This window comes from Diospyros lotus, chromosome 1 (genome assembly GCF_014633365.1).
Source record: "Diospyros lotus cultivar Yz01 chromosome 1, ASM1463336v1, whole genome shotgun sequence".
Taxonomy (NCBI): domain Eukaryota; kingdom Viridiplantae; phylum Streptophyta; class Magnoliopsida; order Ericales; family Ebenaceae; genus Diospyros; species Diospyros lotus.
Window position 1 is genome coordinate 37,119,346 of NC_068338.1, and position 19,029 is coordinate 37,138,374.

The 19,029-nt window shown below is 33.2% G+C and overlaps 2 protein-coding genes across 4 annotated transcripts; one reads left to right on the forward strand and one right to left on the reverse strand.

Moving 5' to 3' along the window:
• Positions 1 to 6,219: 6,219 nt before the first annotated feature.
• On the forward strand, positions 6,220 to 7,806 carry LOC127811512 (putative RNA-binding protein involved in heterochromatin assembly). Of its 3 annotated transcripts, none has more exons than XM_052351456.1 (4): positions 6,220 to 6,674; positions 6,802 to 7,140; positions 7,251 to 7,336; positions 7,455 to 7,806. In XM_052351456.1, exons 2-3 carry the CDS (start codon positions 6,815 to 6,817, stop codon positions 7,327 to 7,329), a joined length of 405 nt encoding a protein of 134 aa, XP_052207416.1. In that variant the 5' UTR covers positions 6,220 to 6,674; positions 6,802 to 6,814; the 3' UTR covers positions 7,330 to 7,336; positions 7,455 to 7,806. The 3 variants fall into 3 exon arrangements, with proteins under 3 accessions (XP_052207416.1, XP_052207408.1, XP_052207398.1); XM_052351448.1 differs by having other exon boundaries at positions 6,221 to 6,674; positions 7,251 to 7,367; positions 7,462 to 7,806; XM_052351438.1 differs by having other exon boundaries at positions 6,224 to 6,674; positions 7,251 to 7,367.
• A 2,966-nt stretch (positions 7,807 to 10,772) lies between these two features.
• On the reverse strand, positions 10,773 to 17,192 carry LOC127791513 (uncharacterized). Its single transcript, XM_052321437.1, has 3 exons — positions 16,989 to 17,192; positions 14,198 to 14,429; positions 10,773 to 11,224 (listed from the first exon to the last, which is right to left on the reverse strand). The coding sequence occupies exons 1-3, from the start codon at positions 17,090 to 17,092 to the stop codon at positions 10,928 to 10,930; spliced, it is 633 nt and encodes a 210-aa protein (XP_052177397.1). The 5' UTR covers positions 17,093 to 17,192; the 3' UTR covers positions 10,773 to 10,927.
• Between the last annotated feature and the right edge of the window lie 1,837 nt (positions 17,193 to 19,029).

Below are 19,029 nucleotides of genomic sequence, written 5' to 3' on the forward strand. Positions count from 1 at the left end.
AAATTTGTTTAAACAAAAGAAAAAATCAAAACTAAACTACAAATGTTAAGCATGGCCTCTTGAATGTCATTGTTGATTGAAATCTTTTATAACTGTGTGATATAAATAATCACCAATAGTTTAATTATAAGTTCAAAAAACACAACATACTAAAATTTTAAAGAAAAAAAATATAAAAATGTGACGTCACTAAATCACAAATACCAAACTAGAGGGAGAACTAGAGAAAGGGATGGCCGTTGAAGGAATAACCTAATGTCTAACATCAGCAAATTTGCTAGAGAAGAGTGATGGAAAAGGTTAACTAATCATATACTCTCATGGCTATAAGTTCATTGGCATGTTAGATTACTAATTTGAAACCTTAACGAGAGCTCGATAGACTTTTAGTGACTCTTCTCTAATTAGTTTTTACAAAATTTATGTCATGATGACATTTTCAGTTATACTTATTAAATGTGTGTTTAAACTCTAGGATTAACTAAGCGAGCTCTATAAATATATGTCTCACATTGAGATGGTTTAACTTTTATCTCTAATTTGTTATGTTTGCAAGTTGCATGCCATTTTACTTGCTTCTCGTTTTATGAACTTGTGTTTGATGTTGAAACTTTGAATTTGAAATAATGCGTTATGCTGATATTTTAGATTTCTAGCAATTTTTAAAAATAATATTAGTAGTTATTAGCTTGTTATAATGGTAAAATCATATTAGTTATTATTATAGTAATATGGTATTAGTTATTTGTTATTTATGATTTTTTAAGTTTGTATTTATTTCTTTATAGATACAAATTAACAATAATGATGAATAAGTGTTTTTATATAAAATTTTAATAACGTGGCTGGCTTTTGCTGCTTTCGCCTAGGTTCCACACACTCTTGGACCTTAACGTGGCTTGCTTTGACAAGTATGGATGTTTCCAAAACTACAAAAGAAGAGAGCTAAGGGAAGAAACTAAGAATTGTGTGAACAGTAGCAATGACTTAGGGGCGATGTTTCTCTTTTTCAATATTTTTTCCTTCTATTTTGCTCGTTATTTTCTGCTTGCAAGTGCCTTTTTGCATTCTTCCTTTGATTTTCAGTGCCAATTCCTTTTCTCCATTTCTAACCCCAGCGCATGTCGTCTCAACTATGTTTAATTTAGTTTATGGCGATGAAGAATTGAATATCAGAGAGAGAGAGAGAGAAGAGAAGATTAGCAACAGTTGCCTATCAAGAATCGAGGAAAACAGACCCTCGAAAACTCTACCGGTGCGCATATATATATGTGTGTGTGTGTATATATATATATGCTACTACAAGCCCAATTGAACTTGCCCTAACAGAAATAGAACAACTACCAATAACTGACTCTCAATAATCAAGAAAACAAATTTTATATATATGCTAATACAAACCCAACCAAACTTGCCCTAACAGAACTAGAACAACTACCGATAACTGACTCTCAAGAATCAAGAAAACAAATTAATTATAATGAAATCGAGTATTCACAACGGGATTGCATACTCACATACATACCTACATACAAGCCACGCACTCATCCTATAACCTGATTGATGTATCTGAATAAAGTATTAATGACATGCAAAATTGAAACCGAAAGAGAATAGAGAAAGTGGGAAAATGAAAATAAAACTGGTGTACTTGAGTTGCAGCGGAGTCTGGCGGCAAGGAGGCGGTGGCGGTTCTAGCATCTTCGTCGGAGTCCATCTTCTCTACATGTTCTATGCCGATCCCTCCATCTCTCTCTACTTTGGCTTACTGATTTTCTAAAACCGAAAGATAAATGAGGAGAAGGGAAGATGATAAATACGTGATCAGTTCAACGAGTAGAAGTTCATCAGAAATTGGCAAAAAATCAAAGAGATAGAGATGGCGGGAAGTTATCTGCCCGTTTGGGCCTCACCCAGCTGGGCTTTGTCCATCTCGCATTTATCTGCTCTAACTCTTAGAGCTGGGCCCGGCCCAAATATGAAAAGAGAGATCCAGGTTGTGTTACCAAATTCGCCTCGTTACCTACCACATTGTAAAAACACACACACACATTAGATGAATAATATTTAGGTTTATAATATTATAAGAAGAAAATAATTTTTTTTTATTCATAGAAAATTAGTATCTATAGATTATATATTTCATTTGATTATTTTATAAATTAGTATCTATGACTTTTAGGCGCATAATAATCAATATACATCGAAGAAGCACATAAAAATTTTGTAAAACTTAGGCTTGATTATTAATCATTATAAATAAAGAAAACTATTAAGATTATATTAAATTATTTTTTATTATTGTTTCATATAGAGATGATAATATATATCTATCAAATACAAGATAAGTTAACTCCAACTCTATCTTTATCTAAATACTGAAATATGATTTATCTTTGACTCATAATTAGAGGTATTTTTAATTTTTAATAAATTTGATAACTGATTCAAACTAATGTAATTAAAGGAATTTTGTTTAGATTTTTTTTTTTTTTTTGCATAACTTTAATTCAATTTTAATTTTTCTTTTTTTGGACTTGATATTTGGGTCTATATATTTTTAAATCGGGTTGATATTAAATTGGGTTTATTATATTAGATCATTGGGTGTACAAATATATCTAAATTGGCCTCCAAATTGCAGAGACATTTATGTCATGCTTTTCAATTTGAATTTACATAGCAACGATGGGATCCCATTTCATTAAACAAGTTTTGGGTGGTGTGGTTAGTGGTTACAGAGTTAGATTCTTAATACCAATAAGAAATTTTCACAATAGTAACAAATGTGTTGGTATTATATGGAAAGCATATTTTGGTTTTAATTATAAATATTAAATACAACAATCATAATTATTAGTGATTAATTTTTACCAATTAATATGAACCATAATCTTATTAGTAAAATTTTATCTATATACTCTCTCTCTCTCTCTTTGTTTTATTTATTTATTGAAACTGAACTTATGTAGGGCTATTAATGTCTCCTTCTATAACTCGAGTTCAACATATTCATAAATTATTTTATTTTATCTATTAAACTATTATTTACAAATAATGGGCAATGTTAATTTTTGTTTTTAGAATAATCATTAAAAAGTATTAAATATATTTATTTTTAAATAATGCATATTTATTATACCTCATTTTTATGTTTTAAATTTTTTTCTTAGTCTATGCTAAAACAAATGTATTTATTATAACAAAATCAACTAATAAAAAAAATATTAAAATTTAAAAATAATGTATAATAAATATGTATTGCCTGAATTAAAAAACAAGTACATTTAATATTTCTCCTAAAACCAGTGCTCTTACGGCAATGATTAGCATTACTCATGATATCTACTAATACATTTAAAAAAAAAAACATACTAGGAAATAGAAATTCAAGCAATTCATCAATTTGCCTCATTTATCATCCCTTTCATTATTTATATATAAAAAAAAAAAACGATGTAAAACAAATGTTTATGTTTATATTGATTAAGAAAATTCTAATGTTTTCAAATGCATAGGTTAAATGGTTGGGTCATAATAAGGTGAGATTCGCATTAATAGGTTGTGTGTTTGATTCTTTGTCCTATACAATAAGACAAATGCTCTACCTATGATTTATCTCATTTATCAAAATCGAAGATACGAGTGACGGAGTCACGCAACGACGATTATCTCAAGAAAACCCTAATAATTGGATGGTTTCCCAAAATTACTATAAGAAAACAAAATTAGTTAGGTTGTGCGCATGCTTCAACAAAGTATTTTTGTGGTGTAATCCATAAGATCTTTAGGCTATTTTTGACCAGAAGGTGGTGTGTGTACTGAGGCTTCTTTTGAATATGGGACCAGCTTAAAAGCGTCCATGGACCGCTCTTCTTGTGGTAAATTTATTCTTCCAAGCTTCAATTAATACTTGCAATATATATGTACATATCTTAGTTTAACCCAAATATATATCTCAACTCAATTATAAAACAAATTTAAGAGGTTAGTAATTATTGTTGTCAAACATATGAGTCAACTCGTACAAATTTACGAGTTTATTTGTTTATAAACCTGAATTTTTATAGAATCGAAGTTAATTAGCGATTTAATACTGTAAATTCGGTAAAATTTAAAATTTATATTTAAAATTAATATTTATAATTTTAATTATGGATGAAGGATGACAAATGATGAACTTAATATTTAATTTTTTTATATTATTTAATTTTTTTAAAATTAATAGATAAAATTATTTTAAAATAAATACATACATGTATTTTATTCAAAAGAAATACTATTATAAATTGTAATAATCATGTTATTAAATAATATTAATTAATTTTTTTATTAAAGTATGTCATTCTGAACATATATTTATATACATTCAAGGGTATTTTTAATTCTCTAAAATCTTATGGTTTTACAATTCGATTTTATGAATTATTTTTCAATTCCACTTAAAATTTTGATTTTAATGTATAAAATTAGAATGATGTTTCTTTTTTTGCTTTTGTAAAATGAAAAAAATTAGATCATGATGCTACATTAATTAATCGTATACTCATTCATATTGAGAGATTGAAAAGAAAAAAAAGAAAGAAACTTGTTCTTGCTTTTAAGGACCCATTTTCATAAAAAATGTCACTATCACGTTATCTCAATAATAATATTTTTTTTATAAAAATTGTATACAGTATCGTAACAATCTCTTGTAATTATTACTCTTTAATTATTATTTGTAAAAAAATTTCTTGATAAACGACTACTTGATTGAGATTAAATTTTTTATTCTCATCCCTATCCAATATTAATATGAGATTACTGAAGATTTTTTTTATATATATAACTGAAGAATTTAATCCCTATCTAAATAATTTGATTTTTGAGGGAATCCAATCAATCCTTTTTTGCTTTTTTTTTTTTTAAAAATTTTTTTTGTTCTTTTTTAACTTTTACTCAGCTTGCTACAGCTTTGCCCAAGAAAATGGTTGGCCATATATATTAGCACATACACATATATATACTTTATTTTTTTCTTATTATAATTTCCTTTTCTCTTTACACCTCTACACAGAGAGAGAGAGAGAGAGAGAGAGAGAGAGAGAGAGAAGATTCATTCAAAATATGAAAAGGAGAGAATCAGAAGGGGGGAATGAATATGACAGCAAAAAAGAGGAATGCAGTGTTTGGGGGAAAAGAAAAGAAAAGAAAAGAAAGGAAGGGAAAGAAAAGATGGTCAAATGGACCTCGAAGACTTCTCTTCCATCACCAGCTTCAACAATCTTTATCGGAATTCTCTATCCATTTTATTCACTTTTCTTTATTTTGAACCCTTCTCTTTTATTTATATTGCACAATCATATATATATGAATAAATAATTGAAAGAAGATCTAGATAGATAAACAAGAAGTTAATTTCTTTGGAGTTGCAGGCTTGGCTTGCAGCCATGCAACGTCAGCTTAATTCGCCTTCGATTTCGGCTTCAGAGCTAGAGTTCTCTGGTCATCGAATCTTACAAATGGACGAATGTCTCAAGTCTCCACAAGAAAATAATGAAATGAAATGGATATATATTGGACTATTATTTGTAAAGTTTGCTTAGTAATACAAGGAAAACTAATATTACGAAAATATTAATAAAAATATAATGTGAAAGTACAATTTTTACTCTATGCATGTTGAATGAAGAAAGGAGATATATACAATATACGGCATCTCCTTAATATAAAGCCAAATATGAGATAAGAACTAAAATGGAAAAAAAAATGTGGGGTCTTCTCTTCCAAAAGGATTTCAATGCAATTCGAATATTCATTTTGTCTGCGAGAAAGCAGCTGGTTTGGTTCCTCCTTATCCATTGCTGAATCCACAAGCATTTTGTGCCATTGGTAGATCATTCATTCATTGAGATATTTATGTAAATAATTGGTGGCCGGAGCTAAGACGTATTATAATGTTTGTAGTTTTGAAGTAAAGATTAATTCAAGAGAGCTTGTTTGGTTAGTTACTAACTTAAAAAAATAGTTCGAAGATTTCAATCCCAAAATACTCCAGTTTTAGCAAACAATCAAAATATGTTCTTTTTAAATGCACGAGTCATTAAAATAAGCAAATCATTTTGAAATTTTCTTTTCTTTTCATATATACAATATATATATATATGTGTGTGTGTGTGTGTGTGTGTGTGTGTGTGTGTGTGTGTTGTCTTCAATCTAAATAAATAGTTCTCGAAATTCGTCTTATGTAGACAACAGAAGGTATGTTCTTAATAGTTAAATACACATGACCGGCCCCTTGCTTTATAAGTGTTCGAGATTATACATAATCTTGCTCTTCTTTATTTTTTTTGGGCTTTTAAAAAAGAGATGTCTGTCTGTTTATTTTTAAGATATACTGAAGAAGGAGGTTGTATGATTCCCTCATTCATCATCTTCGTGATGAGTATTGAGTGGAGAAGCTGGTAGTGCTGTGTGCAGTGCAGCTGCCAAAGTAAAGAATTTCAAATAATAAATAGAAAAGAAATAAACACAAATCTCCACCTCATCACCGATCAATTCCCGAGGCCCCAGCAGCCAGCAATGCATGCATATATATAAACGACGCCATCCCACCACCACCACCACCACCACCACCCGCTCATTACTTCCATTCCTACCCAGCTGCTAGCTAGCTGTATCTCCTCATCAAGGTGAGCCCGACCTTAATTATTGTCTTGATGTTGTTTCTCTATTGTATGTACAATGTAACCATTTCTTAAATTTCTAAATTAAACTGCCATCTTTATGTTTGATTTATTTGATTCTCTTATTGTGCAGGAAAATTATTAAGATGAGCAGGCCGGGAGATTGGAATTGCAGGTCCTGCCAGCACCTCAACTTCCAGCGGAGAGACTCGTGTCACCGCTGCGACGAGCCAAGAATCGGCGGCGGGTCCTCCTCCTTTGGCTTCACCACCGGCCCTGACGTGAGGCCCGGCGACTGGTACTGCGCCGTCGGCAACTGTGGCACCCACAACTTCGCCAGCCGCTCCACCTGCTTCAAGTGCGGCGCCTTCAAGGACGACAACTCGTCTGGCGGCTTCAATGGTGGCAGGAGCTTCGGCTTCGGCGGTGGCAGTCGATCCGGGTGGAAGTCCGGCGACTGGATTTGCAACAGGTAATTCCAAGAAAAAGAACATTCTTGTTACTCTGTTGGTTACTGTTTGTTTGCTTTCACAAACTTTAATTGAATTTGTAAGAAAGTTTTCGGATTTGGATGGAGCACAGGCCGGGCTGCAAGGAGCACAACTTTGCCAGCCGAATGGAGTGTTTCAGATGCGGGGCGCCAAGGGAGTACAGCTGCTAGCTAGCATGTACGCTCCATTTTTGCATGCCAAAATTAAGGTCAAGCCTTGGTTGCCTCTACGTAGGGTCCTTTAATGGCTTGTTTACTGACAAATTAATTAATTTTCACGATATATATATGTTCAGTTTTCAGATACTGCAACTGGGGGAGATCTGATCATCGAGGAAGTCCCATCCCATTTGATGATGATATGCTTGCTAGCTGCCCATTTGGTCTTAATTAGTTTCCCGCTAGCTAGAGCTGCCACCCTTCTTGTTTTTCGTTTTCTTCATCTCTGTATTCCTATATATTGTATTGATCTCTCTTCCTGCCGAGAGCCTCTAATTAATTATGGTTGAAAGCTCTTGTTTAGCTAGGAAGGGTTAGATCCATGGTTCATTTTGTGGGCTTTATTTATTGATATTTATCATCAAATGATATATATTGCCATGTTGTCCTCCTCTTCTATATATATCTAATTAATCTAAGTGTGTGTCTTCAGCATTATAAACATGTTTCATTAATTATTCTTATGAAAATTTTATTGATATGACATTATGCTTAATTCCGTATACTATAAAGTTCTGTTTATATTTTATTAATTGTAGATTGTGTCATGACATATATATAATGGAAAGTAAGTGCTTATATCGGACACAAAACATCTTATCATAAATGCAGTAATTTTCAATTTCATCACTTTAAAATTAATAATTGACCCATTAGAAAATGATTTAATATTTCAAGAGTGCTATTGCCATATATATAATTTTTGTATAAATATTAATTATTTCCTTGCAAATATGGTGATAAGAATGAACCGATATACAACTTTCATAAACACTCTATAACTCCCATTTTTAAACATATTTTAAGTTTAAAAGTATAAACTAATTATTAAGTAGAAAATACTCTTCATGTTCTTCCTCCAAACATCTAAAAGCACACCAAAATCTCTCTTTACTTTACTCAACTAAGTTAAGTAATTAACCTTAAAGAGATTTTCTTTCTAAATATTTTTATCTACAAAAAAAAAAAGAAAAGGAAATTGGCTTTGAACCGTCCCACACTTCAACCAGAAGTACTGGGGGCTCACATTTGCACATAAAAATACTATCGAAGCTCAATACACCCACTTTTATGTGATATCATCAGATTTCTTTTTATTTATAATTATTTGTCACACATTTTAACATAAATAGATTGACATTGATTAAATGTTTAATGATAAACCACTATTTTTATCCTCCCTCGTGTGCATCGATTTGTCCATTTTACCCTTAATAATTACTTTGGGAGAAACGAGAACTAATTAAAATGTTAAAAAGACTCAAAATCCCTTCCCTATTATGCTTTTATTTCCTTTTTTTTGGGCAAACATTCTCAATATTGTTGCCTAAATAATATATCTTGTGAGAACTTTCACTTACCATTTTTTTTTTCCTTTCTCATACTTGTGTTTAACCAAACTTGAAACTAATCTCTCTCTCTTCTCTTTCTTTTTCTTCTTCTTCTTCTAGTGCAGTCGCCGTGTGTTATAAGTTCGGCCAAAACTCATATTTAAGTTGATGTTCTTCGTCTTATTGTTATTTTACTTCTTAGGTATATATTCAAGCAAACCCAAAATTCAAGTTCACAGAATTTGTTGCCTAATTTGGCTGGTGAAGTCCCTTCGTACAAAAATCATACAAGTTTTCTAGTTAATTACCATAAATAAAAGACACCAACTATGTGCATTCACCCCTGCAGAGCTATTTTAATTTGTATTGATAACCGAAGCTCAAACCAAAAGAACTAGAGAACTTGAAAATTTAGGTCAGATAGAAAGCTAATTTGGTTTTTAGAGCACCCTTTTCATTTTAGCCCTCTTTCTGTTTTGTGAAGGGGAGCAGTGGCCAGCCTCGTGTAAATTTCAATCAACAAGATGTGACTTCACATAGGATTCCCAAATAATTCTTTCTTTTTTTTTAAAAAAATTTACATCTCTTTTATGGGTTCTCCCCCTCATTGACCTAATGGATCATATATATGCTTTAATTAGCTGCAGATTTGTTGGTCAAAAAGTTGTAAATCTAACACTTTCATTCATGTCTCCTACAAACCATTACTTTTTGACAAGATTCTTGTTTCCCTTCCACCAAGCATTTTTTTTTTATTCTTTTTATAATAATTTTACTTTTTTTCTTACGAATAATCCTCCAACGCAATAAAAATTTAATTTTTCAGTGCATCACATTTCATATCCACCCTACGTAGTTTTCTTACTGATGCCCCAAACTGAGACATAAGAATTCGTGGTACTTAATAATTGTTTAGTAATGACCCAATATACTTAAAATATGAGAAAATTGATAATATTATCTCAGATAAAGATAATTCTTAATAAAAACTTATTTTATGTCTGAAGTACTAGTGTATAACCCCATCAAATAAAAAATATAATAAGCTATATTTCTAATCACTAAAAATTTCTCTTTATCTAAACTAGAATCATAAAAGGCAAGACACATGCAAGCACAGAGCCTTTCATTCCCCTACATTATGAACTTAAATGTTATACCACCTCCCTGTCAAATCACTGATTAAGAACACGAGTTCAGTAAATGTCTCAACTTTACCCAAATCCTAGGCGCATGACAAAAGAAGCTGCCTTGATACTCTTTACGGTTATTCCTCCACTTACTTGGCAAGCCAAGCTTCGTTGACATAACGGTGTAGGGAAAAACCCTAAAAGAGATCAATCCTAATTGATGTAATCTAATGCCAGCCGCGAACTACACATAAAATGTCATCAATCATTATTGAATGATATTCTCATGAATATAAACAATGATGATAAGGTTTTGCTTCCCAAAAATGAGTAAAAGACAATCACATCATTCTGGATCTTCTGCAGAAGAATTCAATTTATATAACATTGTCAACTTAAATTTATGTTGCCTAAGAAAATTGACCCAAAAAAACTGGAAATGCTACAAACATTAAAAGTTATAACAAGATTGCTTCGTTGTGACATATATGCTTCAAGAATACAACATAGGAAAAGATATCGCATATACGCACAGAATTCCTATGCTTTAGTCGCCCTTTAGCCATGAAAAAAGGTAACAAAGAAGGGAGAAAAAAGCAGTCAAAGCACGACCATATTTGTAGCACAAAGTCCAAATGGGCAAAGGCTCCTTTGGTCATGATTCGCTGCTTCCCATTTGCTCAAGCACTGAGCTTGCCAAAATGTCAGCTCTTTAATGGTTGGATTAACCAAAACACCCTTCAATGGCTATCACCTTTTGTAAATGAGTTATTAGTAATATCACTTTTTGTAAATGGTAATATCGCCCTCCAGACTCCAGAGTGGATCTGCAAATTAACACTCGAGAAGAAAGATCAGAAGATGCTTACAATACCATTATTGGTGCTGGTGGGTTTCTTCATATCCTCCATGTGCAATGATTTTGCCTCATCAATGGCACTAGAAACTTGCTTAAACAAAGACGATCGATGATACTGGAGGAACAAGAACACAATACATAGGAAAATTTGGCAGCGCATACACAATTTGAACTCAAACTATAACAATTACGAAGGAGAATTCATTGGTCAGAAACCATTACATTCTAATTCATTTTAGCTTAGATTTTGATGAGCTCTGAAGCGGTTTGGCAACGGGACGTGCTGGTGCACTTCTCGCAATCTTCTTTAAATCATATTTGACAGATGAAAAGGCACAAACCAGCGCAATCAACATTGTTGGGTATACAAAAACAGTTCTTGTGGGATCTGTATTCACTGGCTTTCCAAGGATCCCTTCCTTGACAAGGCCCCAGATTATCAGAAGGGTTCCAAACATGCTCATCCTGCCAGGTTTTAGAATACCAATGATTGCTCCTGACACAGAAAAATAGCTGCCTGCAAGCACCTGCTCGGAAACAAATGAAAATAGGAGGGGGAAAAAAAGAGAGAGAGAGAGAGTTTGAAGGGACTGCATTAGAGAAATTGAAAATATTTGAACTGATGCTTATGAAATGTCCATTAGAAGATCATGCAAAGACCATCCGCTTGCATATTTTGCTGAGATTTTTCATGTAAATGTTCAACAGGTTTTCATTCATATATGCACAACGTTGAAAGAAAAGATGTTGTCAATAAGGAAAACATAGTTCCACATAATTGCTCCTGGTTGACAAGATGCAACACTCAAAGGAGAGAGACAAGGAAAATTATACCCTAATTAACAGGAAGGATGATATAAAATTTAAGGGCAATCCTGGAAATTAATGCATCACAGAACCACTGCCTTTCTCATCTGTTACATTCTTCTGTAGAGTGGCTAGCATACAGCAAAGAGGAAAAGGGTCCCTTCCCTCTCCGTTCCTACCAGACAGTTAAGCAAGCCCAACCTTCCATTATTCCCTCCCCCATCTCCTTTCTCTAACCAAACAATACATTAGAGTTTTTTTTACAAGTCAAAATGGATATTATAAGTGCTGCACGAGAGAGGGGGAGCACAAACACTACCACGCAAAATTTATTTATAAATAATAACAAGGCAGTATGTGTATCATATTAAAGCAGCAATAACTCATTAAGAAGGCCAATGTGATGCAAGCATTTGCATATACTCTTAGCTGGAATCAATCCCAAAAAGAGTAACAAGTCCTCCAACAAAATAACCACAAAAAAAAAAAGGATGAATGTGATCTCAATTAAGTCTGTTTCTAATTACTTTGGGCTGGTAACTAGGGATGGCAATTGTAACCGAAACCGTGAGGAACCGAATCGAAACTGAACCGGTCAACGCGGTTAAAAACCGTTTGATTGGGTAATGGTTTGGTTTGGGGAAAAACCGAATACTATTTCAATGGGTATAGTTTGGTTATGGTTTTCACTAAATCCAAACCAAAACCCGAACCGAATGTGTGGGTAACTGAACCAAACTGAACCGAATATACATATATATATATAATATATATATTTATTTAATATATTATATATACACATAATATATATATTGACTAGTGCATTTTTTTACAAGTATTTTAACTAATGCATTACAAATATTTAAAATATTTAATATTTATAAAGTAATTAACAAATAAAAATAAAACCTAATCTTAAATTATTTTATTTTTATCAATTAAATAATTATATCCAAGAAGTTTGAAGTTAATTTGTAACTTTATACAAGAAGAAGGTAATTTTATTAGAGTTTCTCATTGTTTGTTGTGGAGTTATCAAAATTTTTTATGAATGCTATTTGTAAGAGTTTGTATTTGTTTGTTGGTATGGATTAAACTAAAAAAATCATGGTTAAAACCGAAACCGAATGGTTTGGTTATGGTTTTTAATTTTTAAAACCAATGAGTAATGGTTTAGTTTTGATTTTAGTAGTTTAAGTTTGGTTTGATCATGGTTTTGACAAAAAATCGAAACCAAACTGAACCATTGCCAACCCTACTGGTAACATTGAATCTCTTTGTCCATTTTCTTCTATCGATGCAATAACTTCAATTAGACCATGTGTTTTAATTTGTCCTCTCTCGTCCCTAGCATTAAGCATTAGCCTCTTGTGGATAATGTCAATTCTCCTAATTGGTCTTTCCCATAGGTCACAAACCATCTTTACTACATTCCTCTCAGTTTATCTTTAATAGATGTTACCTTTCATACCATGGATTTGATTACTCTAAACCCTGTTTTTCCAAGTTATAAATCAAGCATAACATTTCCATCTCAATTGCATCTATTTTCTAACCTGTTTTTACTTGTCCAACAACCCCTGACATAGAACATGGTTAGATTTTTTTTTTAATAAAATAATTACAACCTTAAGGGGGTAAATCTTGAATACAGAACATTGGAAATGGATGCACTCCTTACAAGAGATGAGCAGGAAACAAAAAATTCCCGCTAGGATTTAAGCAACAAAAAACAGGTCACCCAAAAACTGCACAATGGATGGCAAGGAAAAAGGGGTGTCCAACCTCAACCAAGAAAATGAAGTACTAATGATGTTACTTTTCATGCGCAAAACCAAACTCTCCAAGTCATCTAAGACCTTCTGGTAAGATTTCCAATAGAATTCCAACCAACAATCAAGTATTAGTAACAAACAACTTTCCAGCCAAGAACAAGATCACCCAGGGCATTCGAGAGGCCCTCTCTCTCCCAAATTCCTACAGAAAAACAGCCTGCCCACCTCTCTACCCCCCCCACCCCTTACATATTCCCCCCTCTACCCCTTAACCGAATTCTGTTATGCCATAGCTGGGCTGTTACACCAGCGATACCCCATTCTACCCCTTACACACATGGCTGGTTGTTATGCCAGCCAACTTATTTACTCCTCTGCCCTTGATTGCTGCCCCTTAGACCTTCTTTGATAAGTCAAGTGAATCGGGGGCCTATCACCTTCCTACCTCTCACCCTCCAAAAGCACCACCAGTTGCATTAGGATAAAACATGATTAGAGTTATAGTTCTCCAATGAATTTCCTTTTCACCTCATCAGTATGAACAGTATACAATTAGAGCTTATAAAGATTGGGGGCACAACTATTCACCATGCCTGCTAAAAGTGATAAACAAATAAATACATGATCAATTATCGTAAAGCATACAGATGAAGAAATACAGAATTCCCTATAGATTTTTTTGATATGGATCCTTTTTTTTTTTTTTTTTGGGGGGGGGTGCTCAATTCAAGTCTCTTTGCTGGAATAATGCAGCTAAGGCTGTTTGGGTTTCCCCTCATAGATGCTTCCCATCAGGATATTTTATCATATTTGTTGCTCCATTCAAGTTTGTCCCAAACTAAAGCTGCATAACTTTTTATTTTACAGACAAACTGCATAAAATAGTACAAGAAAGCAGAGAAGAGAAGTCATTCTGACCTCCAACCGTTGCAGATCAGTTACTGCAGGGGCTCCCTTCACATCAGTCAAGTTATAAATGTCTTCCAGATTACCCCAGCTTGGAAGAGTCATGTTCTTGAGGAGACCATTTACAACAGCTCCAGGATATAGAAGTGCCTTCACAACATTAACAGGAAAGATCTCACTTGCAATCAGTTGGGAAGATGTGACATGAATGGGTGTTGTGCACATTCCAGCTCTACATGGAACCCTGGTAAAATGACAGAAAACAACATTTAAAATTTGAAATGGTAGCATAAGGTTTAATTTAATTCAGTAATTAGACTCTCAGCTGTCATTTGTCATAATGATAAAAAAACCAATAGTAATTACCTTTTTGTATCAGAGAAACACAGGACAATTGTCAAAAAAAAAAAAAAAAAAATGATTTGACACAGACAAAATAGTCAAATATATAATATAATTTTCATAACGGTAACCAAGAAAACCAAAATTAGAAAGCAGAACTATAACCGCATTAAATAATTGAACTCTAACAGAAAACAAGACAGATGTTTGCTATTGCTATTGAAAACCATCAGCCATAGTTATAAAACCGGACTTGTTCAGCCAGTTGTACTGGTCAGACCACGAATTCAGAAAAAAGACTGGATGCGCGAGTGAGCTGGTCAAAACCATTCATATTAATTTTAACAACAGTACTAATTTTGAAAAATCTCTTTTTCTTTAATACATGGATAAAGTTAAAAACAAAAAACAAAAAGTAAAGATTTAAATAGTCTGATTTCTTCATTTTCTTAAAATCCCCAATCTCTATTGGTGCAAACTTGTTTGCTTCAAATCCCTAGTCTTTTTCCTGATAAAAGGTCATCTCAATTCAGCCATAACTTTGCCTCCATCACCAATAGTTTACCCAAAGAAAATTTTATGCAGGATAAATTTGGAACACTAATTCAAGCACTAAGATTGAACATAATGTTAAGATTAAGGATGGGTGTGGATCAGTTCATCTGTAAAAAATTCTATAATTGCGTCCAGAAGACACAGGTACAAACCGAATATAAGGGATGCGGACACGATTATGGTTAGAAAAATTGAAAAACCACCGGTTACGATTATTATAAAAAACCAGAGCCATAACTATAACCAATCCATAACCGTAAGAATAACTGATAATGATATATATATGTATAATATAGTATTAGTTTAAAAATTAATAATTTAAATATGTATTCCTTTATAAAATATCCTTAAGTTGTAAATTATTTACAACTATGATCAATAATAAAATTGTTACCTTAAAATATGTTATCGCAATATCCCAAAAAAAAGCGAAACCATTTCCCACAAAATGTGTAATCAGTTTAAGATTTTCATTTCAGTTGCTTGATTTCTTGAGGACAATTTTAATTTGTGTAATCATGAGTCTAAGTCTAATTTAAATGTGCATTTTCAATTTTGGTTGCCAATCTCATGTACTTCTTGTGTGTTGGTTGCCTATTCTTTAATTCAATAAAAAAAAATTGTTTTTTTATTGAAATTTTCATTTAATTATGCAATTTGTTAGAATGGTTACAGATAAAAACTGTGGACATGGTTAATCCATCAGTTATAGGCACGGTTATGGACATAGAACCACACTTACGGCTATTGTTATCTTGAAAACCCTAACCAAACTGATCCACACCCATCCCTAGTTAAGATGTGGGAAACAGTTTCCATAGCATTCATTCTGACATTGAATATCAGTTGTATTGGAAATGTTGTAGATATCAAGTATCTTCCAGTATGTTTTAGATCTGTTGCCATACTCAAAACTACGGCAACAATGTTTAATTACCAACATGCAGTTTGACGAGCAGTCGCAATTTACATCAATCAATATCAAATAAATAAGATAGTATCCATCAAAAATAACAAAGTCCCACATCCTAAACAACAAGAAGTGAACTTGACTATTTATTTGTGAAGGATAATCATGTATAGAAGTTGAGAAATCAGTTAAACGCCGGAATAGGTATAAACTTAAGATGCAAATAAATGAAACCATATTTTTTCTTCCATCCAAGAAAAGTAGTCACTTCTTAATTGACTAATGCGGGGACCTAATACTTGCTGGTCCAACAAGAGCGCTTCCTTACATTTAAGGGCCTCCCCCTCCTCCGAGCCTTAGAATTCTTTAAAATAGCCATCCTGCCACTACCAAAGCTACACAAATGTTGCCAATAAGATTTACATTTTTAGACAGACCTTGGCCAGTTAAATTTGGTCCACTGTTGTACATAACTACAACATAGACCACAGATCTTTATTGTCTAAGTTATAAAGCAAATCATATAACCGGAAATACCAATTACTTGTCAAAAGACCAGGTCTCAGAATTTTCCGTCTTAAAGTCACAGAGAGAAGCATGTATTTTGTCCGATAGCCTCCACATCAACATGAACAATAATTCAATACCAACGCCAAAAGCACCACCAAATCAGTAATGAACATGCTACATAATATTGTAAAAAATCTAACTATCTTCCAGTATCTAGAAACATGATATAAAAGTCTAGTGGAATCCAATTTCATAAACAGAAACTGCATTGCCGCTTCTTTTGCTTCAACTCAACCCTAGACTCCAAGAAATATGCGCACAACAATTCAAAAATAAGAGTTGGAGACTGAAGATCAACGCCAATCAAAGATATATCCATAAGTATATGTGAATTCAGCATTTTCCGAATTTTATGGAATGTAAGGTAGTTACAGATAGGAGGTGGAGAGGGAGTGAAATTTGAAAGTAAGAGCTTACTGATTTTACCTAAAAAGCGGGACCTGAAGGATGATGAGCAAGAAATAGACGCGAGATGCGTATTTGTACAGATTTCTCAACCATCCTTTTGAAGACGATGACGAAGTTGCCATGAGATCAGACCCTAAGAAGAAGAAGGAAGCGATGGAAGAGAAGAAGGGTTTGAAAATGGAAGTTGGAGACCCAATCTAGCACAGAACAGAAGGGCGGTGCTCCAGCTGTCCAGTACGTTGTCGTTTCCTTGCTGTTGGAATCGCCAGTTGGGGGAGCCTACAGTAAATCCCGGCCCCCACGCAGGCCCAGTGCTAGGGTTGTTGGGCCTGGTTTCATTTGAGTTTTTCTCTTAATTTATTTTTAACTCTTTTTTTTTTTTTTTATCCAATTGATATAACATTGAGTTGAAGTACATAACTAATCCCACTTGATTTATATAAGCAAGCAATGCCAAAATTCTATTGTTTATTAATATATTTTTGTGTTTTTCTATTCTGTTTGTACTTTATTTTTGTTTTATTTTAAAATTTATGTTAAAACACATTTTGTTTTGAGATTACCAAATTTTAGTACAACCATACAACATCAAACTTGAATTTAAATAATAAATGAGTTGAATTTGTTTAATTTTATTTTAAATTTAGGAATGGGAACACCTCTGTTAGTTTCTAGAAACTCAGAATTTAGAAAATGGGATGAAGACAAACTCTGAATGTTTATCCATGAAAACACAAGTCCCAGGCAAAGAAGCAAAACAAAATGCCAAATTAATCAAGTATTCTTGAGTTTATTCTTGACTTTAACGTCTTCATCTTGACTTGCCAGTGCCCTTCGGCAGGACCCGTCAAAATGCCAAATTAATTTGATTCACTAACTGATGACAAGCCAGGTATCTATCTTCCGGTCATCCTTCCATTTGGTGGAAGTTAGAAGGAGCCCCAAAAATTCCTTGCTTTTGGGTTTATGTTAATTTTTAATTTTTACATTAATTAAAGTGAGGTCTATAAAATTAACAGTATATTGGGTTTAAGTTATATGAATAGCATCAACAACTGTGCCTGCCTTGTCGACCAACTATCATATAAAACCATCCATAAGCCTACAAATTAGAAATCCTATTTGAGAAACCCCTCCAGTCTCCAGATATGCTATATATTGTAAATATCTCCAATTTCCCTTTCCCTCTCTCTCTCTATAAATATATATATATATATCAGAATCAGATTGAGAACAGTACGGGAACTTCAGGCTTAGCAAACTTATCATCTTCTCCACTTCACACCACACACACACACACATAGAAGGAGGGAGGGAGGGAGGGAGGGAGGGAGAGAGAGAGAGAGAGAGAGAGAGGCCATGGCTAGCCTGAACAGGTCTGCGGTATTTAGAAGGCAAGGTTCGTCGGGATTAATATGGGAAGACCGGTATTTCTCAGGGGACTTGAATCTGATGAAGCAGAGACTGGAAGCAGCAAAGAGAGACAATAATATTGGGGAGCTGAGGAAATGCCAGAGCGTTGCGGTCACTACTGTGAAGATGATGGAAAGCGGCCAGCTGCAGCCCAAGGTTTCGCCGGCGATGAATCCGCCGCCGTCTCCTAAGCTTTCTGGATGCTGCTTTTTCTGTCACTTTCCCGGGAAACTGGCCCAGAAATAAGCCCTTGTTCGGAGATCAAAAAAATGAACCCAGAATGAGAATCACATGCAGAGTGCCGGCGGAAACTGTTTCTGCCAATATTAATTGCTGTTAATTTGTTTCAATCTTTGTTTATAAATCTTGGTCTCATCTTCTTCGTGCATAATTATCTGCGTGCCTGAGCTGCGACTGTAGAAATTGAATTTTGTGTTTCTATTGTTGTTTCCTGTGAAATTAATTAATGGGATTATTTCTTTAAATATATAATAATAATGCGTCTAGTGAAATTCATCATTACAAATTTGGTTACTTTTTATTTTAATTAACCAAATTTAAAATTATTGATTGTCGCTCTAAAATCTTAACTATTCAATATATGAGTGACCTATATATTAAATATATCTAAGTTAAATACACACTT